The sequence below is a fragment of the Anastrepha ludens genome, chromosome 2 (genome assembly GCF_028408465.1).
Source record: "Anastrepha ludens isolate Willacy chromosome 2, idAnaLude1.1, whole genome shotgun sequence".
Classification (NCBI taxonomy): domain Eukaryota; kingdom Metazoa; phylum Arthropoda; class Insecta; order Diptera; family Tephritidae; genus Anastrepha; species Anastrepha ludens.
Window position 1 is genome coordinate 168,370,504 of NC_071498.1, and position 17,579 is coordinate 168,388,082.

At 39.5% G+C, this 17,579-nt stretch overlaps 1 protein-coding gene across 1 annotated transcript in view; it reads left to right on the forward strand.

Annotated features, from left to right (window-relative positions):
• Positions 1-17,579, forward strand: part of LOC128855701 (serine-rich adhesin for platelets) — a 102,534-nt gene that overhangs the window by 43,934 nt on the left and 41,021 nt on the right. Inside the window, exon 3 of the mRNA XM_054090837.1 lies at positions 12,588-12,895. Coding sequence (XP_053946812.1) covers positions 12,588-12,895 — 308 coding nt within the window. The remainder of the gene's footprint in view (positions 1-12,587; positions 12,896-17,579) is intronic.

The following is a 17,579-nucleotide window of genomic DNA, read 5'->3' on the forward strand; positions in this document are numbered from 1 at the left end:
CAATATATTTTCGGCATCATTAAGAAAAACAACTCGAATATTTAAGGTTCACTATATTTGCATTTTTCGAAATAGTCCCCCATAACCCCAATACACTTTTTATACCTGGAAATTAATGTTGCAATGCCTTCTAAAATCGCTTTCCTCTTGCGTTTATTGCCGCCTTGAGCTCTTCATCGCCAGCAAGTTTTTTCCACGAAGATGTTTTTTTTTTTTCAAAAATGGGAGCGAAGAGTAATCATTAAGGACCAGGTTTGCACTACACTGATTTCTATGAAACCACATTCTCATATAACGGCCTTAAAAACGCGCGTAAGTTTATATTAAATTTTGCGTTTAAAATGGATTGAATGTATTTTGAATTTTCTGAATAAGTTAGTTGGCCTAGTTGGCTGAGAGCCATCACATAGACCTATCGGTCCTTAGTGGTACCAAATGGAGCTTGACCCTTACGTTTCCTTATAGTAGGCTTCTTGTAGTAAGCCTGCGCCTTTTGCGAATCTAAGTAAGCTCTAAAGCTGTAACCCCGAGAGACATTCTAACCTCTTCTTTGTAGAGCTCATAAACATTTCGTTCAGGTTATTCCGAATATATTCCGTGAACTTTTTGATTAAGTTTGCATAACTTTGAGATACTACCTGTGAAACCGATATCAATATTATTCAAAGGTATTTCATAAAAAAATTTACCATTCCTGGATATTCGCAATTAACGAGAAATCAAAAAAATAATAGAAAAAATGTCTGCAGTAAAAAAAAAATAGTGTCAGGCGTTTCTGCTTTGCGCGCGCCTACTCCATTTTGCTACCCCAAGCGATGAAAGTGCTCCCTCGTCTTGGTCCTTCCATCAGAGGCTTAGTCTTCTCTACGTCGTTGTCCTCTAACTGGCTATTTGAACACCTTTTTTGCTGAAGCTTCTGCATCCATACGCTCAACATGGCCCAGTCAGCGCAAGCGCTAAATATTGTCGCGCTTAACTATGTCCACCTCGTCGTAGAGCTCATACAGCTCGTCGTTCATTCGGTGGTAGTAGTTGTCGCCAACACGTGGCGACCGAGGTTTTTCCGAAGTATCTTTCTCTCGAATACCCCAAGAGCTGCTGTATCAGTCGTAGATACAACCCATGCTTCAACGCCATAAAGTAACACGGGTAAGATCAGCGTCTTGTGGACTGTTGGTTTTGTCGGGCGAGAGAGGAGAGAGGTCTGTGCTACACATTTGCTTACTGAGACCATAGTAACATCGACTAGCAAGCGTGATTCGTCGGTTCATCGTCAGGCTGATCCAATTGCTGTCTACATTTTCTAGTGGGCAGCATATACTTCGTCTTGTCGTCGTTAACCACCAGACCCACTTTAGTTGAGTCTCTTTCGATAGCGAAGAATACTGCGGTAACATCTCGCTTGCAGTTCCCTATGATGCCACTATCATCAGCATATGCAAGGAGCTAGTGTCATTTCGATGAACACCGGCTCTCTGCACTATCCCTTTCATGAGGAAGTCGAAGAGGTCGCATAGTAGTGGATCGTCATGTCTGAAACTTCGCTCGGTATTGAAAGGTCCGAATAGGTCTTTTCCTACCTTGACAAAACTGGACGTGCTGCTCAATGTCATTTTGCAAAGTCGAATTAGTTTTGCGGGAATGGAAAACTCAGGCATTGCGGCTTATAGGCGTTTCCTAATCGGGTTATCGAAAGCTGCCTTATAAACGACAAAGAGTTGATGGGTTATTTCGTTATCTTTTTCATGGGTTTTTTCCAGTATTGAGCGCAGTGTGAAGTTCTGGCCGATGGTGAACTTTCCATGTCTAAAATCACACAAGGTCCAATCACTGGGCTGGCGGTGTGCGTCTTGATGTTTTTCCAATGGAGGACTTACCCTTTGGTAAATAATTTTTTATGAGTAGCTTTTTCTTAGCAAAAATACACTCGGAGGTTAGCCATTGCTTGTTTGTTAAATTAAGTTTGCCATTATTCTCCATTTACCTCCATTTCTTGATGTAATAGCCAGCCAAGGTCATCAAATTAATGTCATCATTTCCTATAGGGTTGTATTTTGTGGACTGTCACATCTGCACAGCGTTTGTTTTAGTAACTACATACAAATGCACATCCAGTCACATCATTTGCGACCAAAGCTGTCTGCCGGGGAGCCTATTCACAAGAGTCGTGCTGCGGTTCATAACAATCTTCAATGCCAGCTATCCACAATAGCAACATCGTCATCATTTACTCGAAGAGAAAAGCAACATCAGCAACATCACTGCTTTTCCAGCTACAACAACGACAATCGTCGGTAGTTGGTATTGTTGCCTTTGCCATTATTTGCTCGCCTGTTACTGTTGCTGTTGCTGCCGCTCGACCACACATCGCACAGTTCCTATGAAAGTTACACAGATATTAAGCGTATTATTTATGACCACAGATTAGAGACAACGAGGCGAACACAACGAGGCACTTACAAACTCACACACGCATGAATTATATAGTTGCACAAGAAAATATCTGCTTTTAGTTAGTGCCTGGTAGGAACTTTGGTAGGAACTGGAATTATTTCATGTTCGTACTCTCTCATGCAGTGGAAAATCAAATGTCTGGAACTCTCTTCCTTCTAATGTACATATCATGACCCAAAACAAGACTTAGGCTAGGTTAGGTGCACCGGCTCATTTAGTCCAAAGACGGAGGCTCCTTGTAATATGACACTTGGCTTTACTATGCTCCCTTGAACCCTCTAGTATCCCTGGTGAATCCATCAATTCTTTTAAGTCGGTACCCGCCATCTCATTTAGAGTGCCTAACAATTAAATCCCGATATGTGAAGGCCTGTTTCGGAACAGAGCGAAACAGTTTTAGGGATATGAGAGATCATATCTTCCTCTTCAACGTTTTTGCAGTCTCTACATCATCTTTCGATAGGCTGGACGCAGTTTCTGCATGCTTGCTTTTAAGTAGGCTTCAGTGTGCACTCCATTGATAGTGGCACACTCGAAATTGCTCACTCCTCGTGCTCGTTCCCTGTCAAGTTTGGAATAAGTCTGCCTTGAAGTTCCCAACTTTCTTCAACTTGTCTACTGGAACATTTTTTAAGTGCGAATAGGTGTACCACTTCTTACTTTGAAAGTTGCATAAAGAGAGCCAAAATGCGCTCTTTTCCAAGAAGAGCCTGCTTAATCGTAGGCTGACTCGTCATCTAAACTGCCATACAACTTCACTCAATGTCTCTATTGCCCGAGGTGGAAGTATATTTTGCTTGGTTATCTCCTGCAGAGACCGATAAAAGTCCAGCACCAGTTTAGAATTGCAAGTGGTAGAGCTCATAATTGTTATTCCAATCTGACTTTCACTAAATATGAATCTATGCCTTTCTAAAAGTTTGCTTCCGATCTGTTTCCTAGCCTTCATTACGGCTGATACGGTATCTTGGAAAGCACTACAGTGATTGAGTAATCGAAGAAAAGGCCAACCTGTATCGTATATTAAGCTTCTGTCTGTAAAGTAGGATGTCTTAAGGTAGCATCTTAAAGGTATGAAAGAATTACCAAACATGAAACAGTAAAATACTGGTTCACGCTTGAGACAAAAATAAGAAAAAAAACGGAAACAGAAGTAAATCTTTTGAGCGAGTTCTGCTGATTCAAAGGGTTTTCCAATAACAGGTGTTATTTTGCATAGCCCGCTATTTCGGTAGATGTCACTTTTGAAGCAGTCATTTGACAAGTACAAACTGCGCCATTAATAAAAATAGAACGATTCACGCTTCAACAGCGCATTGAAATTATTAAAATTCCCTATAAAAATGGTGAAAATTTGGCAGAGACGGTTCGTAGAACTCGAACATTTTTGGATCATCGTAAGGGACCATGTCGGACCGCAATACAGAAATTGATGAAAGAACTCGAGCTTTTGGGACAAGTTAGTGATGTGAAGAATAAAACCCGTGCACGACGCTCAAGAACAGCCGAAAATATTGCTGTTGTAGCCGAAAGTGTTGAAAAAAACCCAGGTTTGTCCATTCCTCGTCGTTCTTTGGAATTAGGCATTCCACAAACGTAATTACACCGTATTTTGCATAAAGATTTGGGTCTTAAGGCTTATAAAGTCCAGTTAACACAAGAACTCAAGCCGGCCGAACATCAACAACGTCGTGTCTTTGCTTGATTGGGTCGTTGAAATGCATGAAAAGGATCCAAAATTGCACCGAAAAATCATTTTGAGTGATGAGGTCCATTTCCATCTCGATGGCTTCGTCAACAAGCAAAAATGTCGGATCTGGGACTCAGAAAATTCAAGAGTTATTGTTGAAAAGCCTTTCTATCCTGATAATGAGACTGTTTGGTGCGGTTTGTGGTCCGGTAGAGACATTGGACCTTACTTTTTCGAAAATGAAGCTGGAGCAACAGTTACGGTGAATAGATTGCGCTATCCAGAGATGATTGACGATTTTTTATGGCCGGAATTGGATGGTATTGATCTGGACAACGTATATTTTCAATAAGAGGGCGCTATGTGCCACACGAGCAACGAAACCATTGATCTAATATCAAAATAACACCTCTTATTGGAAAACCCTTTATAATAAAAACCTGTCTACAGTTTCAATACGAGTAATAAATTTAAAGCAGACAAAGTATCGCCTAATCCGGGAGGACTTACGAGCTACTAATAGGTGTTCCATAGAAGAAATTAAATCCCCTTTTAACTCAGTGAATTAAATATTTGAGATACAAGTGTCTATTCTTTTTTACGTTCTAGAAAACGAAACTCCAAAGCATATATTCTGAGGACCACTACCACAACCATGCCTCAATGCCTACTTTTTCCTTCAGGGCGCGCATATTAAAGTACCGCCGCCGCAGATCTGTGCACTGTCCAGTATTTCGCTAGTCGCACATACGATTTGCGTTTTTCGCTATCTCGTTAGTTGCTGTCTTTTAGTTTGCCTCGCGAAAAGCAATGAATAAATTAGTGTGTGCGAGGAAAATGGTAATAAGTAAGTAGTCGTAAGTAGTCTGTAGTCGTTAGTCGTTAGTCTGTCTGTTCATTCATGTGGTAAGCGCGCAGGACTTCAGCGTAAATCCTCTTCCGTTCAACGAATGCCATTTGTCGGTCTTAACTTCCAACGACTGCCACAATATTGTCTTTATTTTTTATTTGATTATCTACTCTACTTTCTCTTAACTTTAACTTGTCACTGGGTTTTTCGTTTTACTTTTTTTTTAGTAGTTTTTAATTCAATTTAGCGCAAAGTCTCTGCTGCCAACAGAATTTTATTATTTTAATTTGCTTGATTGAATTTTTATACACAGCGCGGGAAGAAATTGTTTCTCGCTATAGGATTTTGGCAATTTTTTATTTCTCGGCTACATTTTTTTCGTTGTTTTTCATAAAAAGCCACACTAACTTTACTTTGAAAAATGGACGCACATGAAATCGATTGGACTGTTAGGAATCGCGTGACTTTATCGCATTGTGCACGTAGTTGCCTGTGGTGATGGAATGTCCTGCGCTTTGTGGAATATTTACATACATTTATATACACATACAAGTACATACAAAGCACAAGTTTTGAAAAAGGTATTTCGCACTGGTTCAACCCTTCGGAAAGTTAAATAGTACGCATCAGTTATTTGGAAATGGTGTCAGACCGAAACCGATTTTTCGCGTCATTCGACAAAATTTTTTTTGCATCGGCGTAAAAATGTTTAAATTAAATAAAGCCATGACCAGTTTGCATCCAAAAAACATAAGTAAATAAAATAGCAACTACTGCAACTGCTAGGCATGCAATGATGAGCCACTGCGTATATTTCTATCATGAAAAGGTTTCTCTTAAAATCCATTCTGGCATTCGAAGGCGGCTAAAACTGTAAGAAGAGGACCTCTATTTGTCGAACAACATTCAGACACACACACAAATATAGATAAGAACTCGGCCTGTACAACTGTTAAGGATGTATGCAAAAGTATATTGGGACGAGATTAGATTATTTTAGGACCAATTCCCGTAGCTTCTGTTTTCAAGAAACCATCTGGTAAGTTGTGCGTGGCTCTGTCCAAGAATCAGTAGCATCCAACAACATTTTTTTTTTTAATTTCGCCGCAACTTCTACTGACTGCTAAGCCATATCAAGTTTTTTGTTTGAAGCACTATGCTAAAAGGTAATAAAAACATAGATAAGGTAAGTTTAGGCTGGTCAGCAATGTTCTCACATAGAGGTTTGCTGATTAAAATTTTCACATTAAAGTGGGGCATGGTTAGTTCGACTCCGGCCCTTTGCTCTAGGAATTTATGATGATGAGTTCGATTGCCAATCGAGCTGCTTAGACGCCGCGTAGATTTCTGCTTGTACGATTTTTGAAGAACGAAATCTGATAAAAAAACAGTTACTTCCATCCTCAAATAGTTTTAGATCGAACCGCGAGAAAATCGTGGGTGGGTCGATGAAACCAAAGCCCTTGCTTTCATCCGGCTTTGTTTACTTATTATTATGTGTAGCCGTTTCCGGATAATCGGTCTAGTATTCTGCTGAAGTTCAATCCTCATACAATCCGATTCACTTGATTAGAGGCAACAATTCTTATGGCAGGAAATAGTTATTAAAGCAAACGTATTTCATCTAGTAATCCAAGGTTTTCCGATTATCCCAGTAAAAACTATACTTTGCTCGAAAATAAACATGCATAAAATTATTATTCCATCTAACGGTATTTCGCAGCAGTACTCGTACAACTTCAGCAGCTGTAACACTGTGCTTCATTTATTGGTTCACTTGAATAGAGAGGCGCTAGCCCAATAAGGAAAAAATAATAACAAATTTAGTATATTTTATTTTTTAAGATTTATTATTTAATGCTTAATAGTACGTACTGCAACTGGATTTGTACAAATTCTTCAGATAGCCTAATGAATTTTTAGACCAGGCCATTTTAATGATTCGAATTAAAGCATTTTTGTCTTCAAATCGTGGCCCATTCTCATAAATCTTACGAAGAAGTCATAAGGTTTTTAATAATGCTCCGATATGGGGAATACGTTGCCCATGCTCAAGTTTCAACGTTTTGGGACACAATCCAAATTTGGCCGGACGTGAAGTGTGTACAGTTGCATTTTCCTGTTGAAAGATTCAATTAAAGGTCTAAATGTTTCACGAATCTCGGAAAAAGATGATTCTAACAGAACTTTATAGCTGTTTCCCATCATTATGTAGTCTATAATTTTCAATTCGAACACCACCTTCACGGCTGTGATGTCGGAATTTGTAACTAAACTGCGAGCCATGTGCTCTCTTGCAAAATCCAGGCGGCGTTCTTTACGAAATTTATTCAAGGGTGCTTTTTTTTGTAATTGTGTATGTATCCCTCGGCAGGCAATGGCAAACCTTCGAATGCATTTCTGCCATGAAAAAGCTCCTCATAAAAATTATCTGCCGTTCGGAGTCATCTTGAAACTGTAGGTCCTTCCATTTGTGGAACAACATCAAGACGCTCGCCTCAAATAGGAGAAGGAGCTCGGCTAAACACCTAAGAGTGATGTACGCGCCATTTATATACATATATGTATGCATATCGCAGATGTGTCGCCTTTTGAATACCCCTTCGAATGGCGGAATTTCTAGCTGCAACATTTGCCATTTCTTAAATTTTTGCTTATGGATGTTCTTTCTTGATCTCTCAAACTAGCCTGGTTATAACACACGTATTTTCTTCTCTCCACGACCTATTGGCCTCTTGGAGAATATTATTTTTTATCCTTAATTTGCAAGTTGCCATGGGAGTTTCAATGTTACTTCTGTTTGCAAGCAGTGGAAGATTAGTACCCTTTCTGTGTACCTCCTTCAACATCTTACTCTATAATTTTTTTTATTTGAAAATGTTTTTTTAGCAAATAAACATATAAAAAAGTTAACAAACATGTCTGGTTAGATCATATTATTTATAGCTTTTTGTTTTTTTGTAATCTATATTCAATCAAAAATTAATATTTTCCAAGTACTACCAATACTACTATCGTCTTTATCCGTATCTTCAAATTTACTAAACTAATCAATGAAGATTGCACCATCGATAGTTTTGCAGTACAGCTACTCGCACTGAACTAGCAATTTTTTTTACGAGTCTAGGGATTTTAGAGCTCAGAATTTCGCTTAATTTCTATCCATGCATTTATCCTCGCATGTCTTTCGCTCATATACTTGTACGCCAGTCGATAATAAAAATTATATTATACTTACGAATTCATGGTTTCAAAAAGCAGTAGCACTTTCCACCAAACTGACCTCGATATTGGTGCGGTTGTTAGGTGTTGGTTGGCTTTATTTCGAATCATTTCATTCTTATTGTGCCGATTGTGCAAATGACTTTTAGACTAATAGTTTTAGAGCCAATATTCAAGTGGGTTTGAACACGTCATTTTTGTGTTAAGGCAGGACGATACTTGCCTTGATCTGGTAGTTTGCATGTACATATAAACGAATTCGGCAAACGTAATAGAAAATTTTCGTAATATTTTGGGTTGGGTTCTTTTCCTACACGCACACATTTCGTGTAAAACTTTTCTTTACCTATATATGTATGTACATTAGAGTGTCTCACCCAAAAATAAGATATTATTTTTTCACCGGAATTATACAAATCTTATTATGTCCCTGGGCTTCCGTCAAAATATTTCGGAAAATATTAAAATTTACATGAGCAGAACCGATTTGGTAATACCTCCAAAAATCGAGTTTCTTATTAAAAAAAATATATCATATTAGGTGCGCAAATAAATTCTAGCTGTTTTTTTTTTGTTTGATAAAAATACAACTTTATTCTGAAAAATGGTTATAAGTGAAACATTGAAAGCATTACCCATCGCTGGTTACTACTTTCCCCCATATTTCTGGTAGATCTCGTATACCGTCGCGGTAAAACTGTTCATCTTTTGAGTCTATCCAAGGATCAAGCCATTTTTTGATGTCTTCATATGAATGGAACTGCTGGTCAGCTGGTCAGCTAAACCATGTGCCATCGATCGGAACAGGTGATAATCGGACGGCGCAATATCTGGAGAATCTGGTGGGTGGGGTAGGTTTTCCCATTTCAGTGTTTCCAGGTAGGTTTTGACAGGTTTGGCAACGTGAGGCCGAGCGTTGTGATGCTATAGAATTTCTTTTTCATGCCTCTCCGCGTATTGCGGCGGCTTCTCGCGCAGTGCACGGCTCAATCGCATCAATTGAAGTCGATACCAATCCCCAGTGCTTGGTTTCGCTTGGTTTTAACAGTTCATAATAAATAACACCAACTTGGTCCCACCAAATACATAGCATAACCTTCGCAGCGTGTATATCCGGCCGTGGTGACGACGTAGAACCATGACCGGGCAGTCCCCATGACTTTCTTTCTTTTGGATTGCTGTAATGAAACCATTTTTCATCACCCGTCACGATGCGATGAAGAAAACCCTTCCTTTTTTTTGCCGCTGGAGCAGTTGTTCTTAGGCGAAAAAACGATGTTCAATATCCCTTGGTTTTAACTCATAAGGCACCCAAGTCGCCTGTTTCTGAATGATTCCCAAAGCATGCAATCGCTTGAAAATGGATTGGCGGGTAACTTCAAATACTGAGGCAAGATCTTCTTGCGTTTGACACGAACCCTCATTGAGCAATGCCTCCAATTCAGCGTCGTCGAAGGTGTTTGGACTTCCTTCACGCGGACGGTCGTCAACATTAAAATCATGCTATTGACAAATATATTTCCCAAAATAATGTCAGATAGTAGAAGAGTTTAAGTTTAAATGGTTTCCATACAAATATTTACAAATTTTATCAACGCAATCGAATTGATGAGATTTTCGCTGCTATTATTTGACTATTTTAGTAAGATAGATTTAAGAAAGCTTGAATAACTCACCCAAATCTTAACCGATTTAGATTTATAAGGCATCATTAGAAAGTTACTTTATTACTCCCTTTATTTCTTGGAAAAAATAAACCACTCACTCTTTAAGAACTACCCCAAACAAAGCACTGGAAGTGCTAAACAATTTGCCTGCACTAAACACCAGGTTACGCCTCTGTTTTGCCCACTCTGAATAATTACAGACAACAAATAGACTATTCTATTACTAGACTCACCTTCGACAGACTCTTTAAGACGACCATACCGCCAAACACTAAAGCCATGGAGAAGGGCGGAATTAGATTTCTATACAGTTCATTCCTGGATAGACAATAAGGTTGGCTATGGAGTATTTTCGAAAGAATTAGGACTTGAACTATCTGTTCGACTACCAGACTACTGCAATGTCTATTAGACAGAACTTTCAGCTATAACAGAAGTGGCTACGTATCTATTAGAAATGCGCATGTCGTATCAAAAACTGCAATAAATAAATGCTCGGATAGCCAGGCGGCCATTAAATCAATGAATGCGGCTATACTAAGATCAAAGGTTGCAAAGGTCAGCTTTATTTGCGTACTGGGGCACAGAGATATTGAGGGAAGTTGTAAAGCTGATGAGATAGACAGGAAAGCTACTATTCTGTTCAGTGATAGAAATACGGTTGAGATACCTATGGCCAGGAGCGAATTAATAATTAAAATTAACATTAACATTAACCAAGAGGTCATAGGGCATGGGGAGATGAAGACACATGCGTAATAGCTAGGCTACTATGGCCAAAAATAAACAAGAAAAAAACAAAGGACTGCTTAGTATCTCAAGGGAGGATATGTCGAAGGTCGTGGCTTGTTAACTGGACATTCGCTATTTGGCAGGCATTCCTTGCCGAGGCTGTAAGGTCTAAGGGAGTTGGTTGTACGGGCCAAATACCACCATAACCTAACCTAACCTAGAATATAATAAATCTTAGAATTCCGAATACCATAGCTTTATCTTCTTACCAAAGCTTTAGTAAGTAGTGGGTCCCACATCCAGCGCACAATCAGAGATCCTCAACAGTCTCCATAGAGAAAAGATTTTTAGAGGTGCATTACCTAGCAGACCGTTATTCGGCTCTGAGCGAATTTGACAGATATGCCGACTTCACTCGTTTTGTATTTCACTAAGCTAATGCTAAATTTTGTGAAATACAAAATGACGTGGACTCCAAACTTCCCTTCAATTTTTTGTTTGTTCACCATACCTAACGAGCAAACCCTTACGTTCGCCCGACAGTCGGTTCTACGTTACCGGAGCGACTCGGATTTACTATATATTCGGCCAAGGACTGTCACTCCAGCAGCACTCCCCGCACTTGTATGGGGAATGTTTTTGCCGTTACAACAACAACAGCAAAACCGGGTATCTATCATCCTCGAACAATTTCGACTTCTCACATTAGCTCGCTCTCAAACTACTTGTACCCTTGGGGTACCGTTAACCGGCTCTCAGTGAATTTGAAAGAATGAGCTGATTGGCTGATGTAAAAGAGGTCAAGACAGCGGTTTGTTTACGAAAAAAATGAGATTGTGTTCGTGATATACGAAAAAAATCAACACAGCTTACGCTCATTTTGCCATCTGAGCAACGACGATTGGAGTGTGCGAATACGTATGAAATGAGCGGGTAGAAGTCTGCTGTGCTGCCGAGTGCCCGGTGATGTGGTGGCCGAAGTTTCTCGCTCAATTTCGGTTTTCACCGTAGCTAATGGCCACACCTGTGGTAATCTATCATCGTTGAACCGAACTACATAAAGACAAGAAGGAAGCGGTCCCAACAACAACACTCAGCTGGGAAATTTAACTACCTTAAAACCAATTTGTTTTAGACTGATTCTAATTAGTCCCGATTGTTTTCTGGGTAACTGCTTTAGTTGAGTTTTGTTATCGACTCTTCCCAATCTGTTAGCGAATCATCTTCCTGCACAACCGATTCTAATTGGTCGAACCAAACATTTGAAGGAACTTTCAAAATCATTTTGTTTATCAGTACCCGAGAGAAAGATTCTGCGGAAGATCTATAGACCTTTACACGTAAGCGACTCCAGCTAACGCAGTTGATGTAACGATGAGCTGTGTGAGTTTCGTAGCCGCAGTGGAGCAGTGCTTGGTGTTTTTAATAGCGCCGTTCGCTGAAATCACTGTTTGAACAGTGTGCAGAATAATCGCCCTGGTTAGTAACTAGTGAATGGCGATCAGAAACTTTGCCCATTTGCGTGGAGCTCTACACAGGGAGCCATCTTGTATGGAAAGTTATGCACCCTAATATACATACATAAATAAATATATGCATACATGTATTGACTACTCAATTTAGTTGAAACATTCAATATCTACAAAGCAATCCCATAAATAATTCGATTATCGTACGCCCCACAATCAGTTCTACGTTAACCGGCACGACTCGGATTTAAATCCAGCCCAGTGGAGGACTGTAACTTAGTTTCAGGGCAACAATAACAACAACATTATAATTTAATTATAATTCCTTTTAATCAGATTTATGGCAACATTTCTTGCTTATGCAAATTCAAGTTCGCGTGTTTCCTTTGCTCCACTTTTCTTATAAAAATTGCAATTAATTTATCAAATTTTGACATTCTCCAAAGTGTAATTAAGTTGAATTAATTTTCTTATCTTTTTCTCCTCTCTCACCCTTTTTGCAGCCTGCCGCCATTGAAGATCTCCGCAAGTGGACTTCCAGCGAAGCGTTGGGTGACGTCACGGTCACGCCCGATTGTATGCATCATGTTGACACGTCCATTAGCACCTCGATGGTGATCGGCGACAATGGGGTATTGACGCCCGCCCTATCTCCGTCCGTGCTGTCCGCCGATGCGGTCGACGCACTCTACGCCATAAATGTCAGCCAAATTGGCGACAATACGCAACTGCCTAACGACATAAATAAAGATGTGCCTTTGAATCATCGACTGCCTTCACCTGAGGAACAATGTAAAATTATAGCTTTAAGGTGAGTCGAAGTGTGGAGTCAATGTTTTTTGTATTAATTACAATTTCACGCATGCATTCGCAGCATGAAATTCTTAAGTTTTTGTCGTTTAGTGTGAAAAAGTTCACTTCACAACTTACTTATGGACACACAGTGATCACACTATTTATTCGTACACCCTGCGTAGTACGTAAAAAATTTTACTGCAAAAGTAACGGTAAAAATCGTTTGGTTTTTACTAATATTGCTAAAACTGAAATAAAGTAGGTTATTTTTAGTTTTTCTCGCCGATTCAGTTTCAGTTGCGCGTAATATCTCGATTGAAAGTAACAAAATGGAACGAAGTGCGGATTAACCATTAGAAATGCGTAAAATCGTTATTGAATTGCATTTGGAAACAAGTCTCTGCAGAAAATCGACAACAAATTGGCAAATCGCATTATACGGTGCAAAGAGTCTTTGCTAATTTCGTTAATACTGGTAAATTGGAAGCTAATCACCACCAAGCCGCAAGGCAAGAAATATTGGATCCATGTGAGGAACGCAACATAGTAGCATCAGTCGCGCAAAATCCAAAAATAACCTCGCCGATACTATGCCGAAATATTCAAGAGTCTTTGCACAAAAAGTTAGCCCGCAAACAGTTCGGAATTGCCTGCATGACGCTGGTTATCATATCAGAGTGGGACGCCGCAAGCCCTACATTTCAGATATTAACAGAAAGAAAAGATTAAAGTTCGCCAAACGCTATATAAATCAGTCAGATTCTTTTTGGAAAGACGTCTTATTCAGTGATGAGTCGAAATTTAATGTTTCGGGATCAGATGGCCCTCGAAAAAAATCGTCTTCCTACCGGTAAGCATAGAGGAAGAAATTCAGTGGTTTGGGGGTGCATAGTCGCATCTGGAGTAGGAAAAATGATTTTTATTGATGATAAAATGGACAAACATCTGTATTTAAATATTTTGAAGAATAATTTGCATGATAGTGCCGTTAAACCACCACTGTAACCAGCTTAAAACTTCACCCCAATCACCGGTTGTGAACCCAATTGAGCAGGTCTGGGAGCTCTTAGAAAGGAGAATCAGAAAGCACAAAATAACATCAAAGGCGTCATTAAAGACAGTTTTATCCACGGTGAGCTTCTTCACCACCTGTACAAAAGAGGTCAAGCTGCAACTTAAGGTAAAAAGCAATGACATACCAATTCCGACGGTAAACAAACCCAAAATATTAGGAGTTACCTTTGACAGCTTGCTCTCTTCCTCAGCGCATACAACCACTATTGTAACTAAAGTACAGAATCGCAGCAAGGTCCTTAAGTCGCTTGCCGGCAGCACTTGGGGCAAAGACAAGGAAATGTTGCTGTCAACTTTCGAGACAATAGGCCGAGCGGTTCTAAACTATGCTGCGCCTGTCTGGTCACCTGGAATCAGTGATTCGCAGTGGACGAAGCTTCAGACCTGCCAAAACACTGCCATAAGGGACGCGACATGATGTCTCATGATGTCCCCGATACAACACCTACACGACGAGGCCCATATGCTGCCTTTGAAGGAGCATAACTAACTGCTCAGCAAGCAGGGTGCTACTGTAGGCCTCACCCATGCAGACATCTGCTTGAGCCTGAGCCAGAAAGAATTTGTTTGAAATTTTGTTATTCCAACAAAATTTCGGCTTCAGACGCCTTAAAAATGTTGCAGACAACCTATGGGGGCTCTGCTCTATCGCGTGCACGTGTTTTCCAGTGGTACAAATCGTTCAAAGAGGGCCGTACATCGGTTGAAAACTTGCCTCATGAACGTCGTCCAGCAACATCAGTAAACGACGAAAACATCGGAAAAGTAAAGGAAATTGTGCTTGAAAATCGGTTAACGCTGAATATTATTTAGACGTTTTAAAGCGTTTGCGCGAGAACATTCGTCTTAAAAGGAAGGAATTGTGGAACAACAAGTCATGGTTCTTGCATCACGATACTGCACCAGCTCACCCATCACGTCTTGTTCGCGATTATTTGATCAATGCTAATATCGTTCCGCAAGCACCGTATTCGCCTGATATGGCTCCATGTGACTTTTTCCTGTTTCCCAAGCGCAAGTTGCCGCTCCGTGGAAAACATTTTGAGAGAATTGAAGTCATAAAAGAGAATTCGAAGAACACACTCGAGCTTGACTTGTTTACAGTAGCACAGAAAACAAACTATGTGGCATATCACGCTGAAATTTGCCATGTAAGCTTATAACAGTCCTACCAAAAAACAAAAATTTATTTTTGCCATATGTCATCCGCGGACCGTTTTATTGATAACGTCTCGTTCATATTTGAGCAGAAGGTATATACCCAAAGTTTGTTCTTCTGTATAAATTTTGTGTTGAGTATCAGGTGTACCTGCTTATAAAATGTGAGTGTAGGAATAAATTGTGTGACCACTGTACGCATATACACACACATATACACATAGTAAACAGGTATTTGTCAATGACAAACAAATATCAAATAAGTGTGAAGTGTTTGGATGTTAAGATTTCCTAAATAAGAGCCATTAAAATAATGAGTTCACGCGCGCATCAAACGAATTCCTGACTCCACCACACAAATGTTTGGTTAGTTTTTCGAACTTTGTTTGGCGGCATTTTTGGAATTTGTAAGAAAAATAATTATTTGCGTCCGTCTCTTGCAGCTAAAGTTTGCAAACTTAAATACCATTACTAATTAATTACTTTCTACGATAATTAACTTCTCAACTTAAGCACTTAATGTTTGGAAAGGGTTGCTTCTTTTACTACCAAAAGTTTACTTTTTAACGAGATTTCAATTTTTCTTTTTCTTTTCAAGTATGAACAATTTTTTCTATAGGCAAGTTTTCCTTGCTGATGTGCAGCTCTTTTCTTAAGTTTAGTCGTACTTACTTAAATCTTTCGCTTAATTGGCGCGCATTTCATTTAATTGCTTTACTTATGACTGCCTTTAGTGCCTTTGGCGCCATTTACCAAGTTGGTTTCTGCAGACGAGGTTCATAAGTGGAAAGAGAAGTATGCAAAGTAAATATTAGAGCAAAATCAAATCCGTTATGTGATTTCTTTAATACCAGCAACCAACAAAACTCCGACTGGACTTGCATTTTTGTTTATGGCATTTTTACAAAGGTAATTTGCTCTAACGCCCTGAGACTGACACTAAACCTGTGGCTTTTGCTACTTGTGTAAAAAATAAGTGAACTGACCGTGTGAAAAACACAGATTTACCAGATCTACAGTCTGTGTCAGAAGAAAAGAACCGGTTTTTTTCTTGTAATTTCAAGATATATTTGGTTCTGCTTTTTGCTGCGTAAAAATCCCACTCAAAGGCTACGACGCCACTGCTAACTCAGGTTAGTGTCGTTCGCGACTTTTCCGTAAACGCAACCAAAAAGAGGTTGTCTGTAAAGTCGGTTTAATGACGATAGTTTAACGTGACAACGTCATAAGAAAATATTGATGGAATGGTTGCAATTTTCAAAACAAAATTTTAATTTTATTTGTTTGATAGATATTTTGTATGGATATAGAGGAGGAGGTAAATGGAATTGCAATGGAATAGGTCAAGTTACATTTACACAAACGTGAAAAATGAAGAAACATTTATCAAATTCATGAAAGATATCTTCAATTTCGATTGTGCATCAGACGTTAATAAGTCAACAACACTGAGAGGCACCATCATCGATTTGCCTTTTTCAAGACACTTTACACTCGAAACACTCCCTTTCATTTCCTACTTTTTCTATCATCGTCCTATTCTCAACAGAAAAATGGTTCATTACCATGCACACAGGAAGAAGGCATATGCAAATACAAGTATGTGAATTTATATACAAATGCGCATATACATACATATATACGTTCACTTAAATAGGAGAGAGCAAGATGTCGAACATTGCCATTCGTTTGCTTTGTTCGTTCCGCGCTTTCGCTTGCAGTTCATTCAAGGTAACGGCAGTGAGCAAGGTAACGACAAATGAGCAGGGTAACACTAATGAGCAAGGTAACGACACATTTTTTCGTGCGTGCAGCCAGCTAAATCGAATTATAAGACGTTATCACGTCAAAAAAAATGAGTGAGAATATGCGAAGCGTTTCGAGGGGGTATTTTTGTGGAAACAAGAAAATGGCGTCACATTAACGGACTGGCCTTCAAAGTCCCCAGACGCCAAACAACGATCTGTGATACTACGGAACGGAACGGTGGTGAGAATTCATTTACATGGGGCTCTCATTAGTTTCATCGTGTCGGGTGATATGGGCGTACGTTTACGTTGGTGAGTGTGAACACCATTAGGCAATGCCCCCGTTATAACTGAAATCAGATGCTGTGCGTTTAGCATTGAGAGTCGGCCACAATTGTCGGGCGATCCTCATTTTTTAGAAATGAGATTTACCAATGACAATTTTAGGGCCAGCATTTTTAGAAGAAAATATTAATCAATAATTATGTATATGTCTTTTTAATACCCAAGGTTTTCTTCTACCGCCCAGGCGTACTCGATTACGGAGACTAAAGAGTTGCGAGTACATGCCACCAAATATAATAAGCGGCTTCCCCTATGCAATGTTTTCTTAGCGGTAAATTAATGCTGAATCTTACCCTCAAGCTATTTTTTTTCTCATCAAAACTGACCTTATAAAACTCCTAACCCCGACCAGTAATTTGTGTTTCGCTTAGTGAG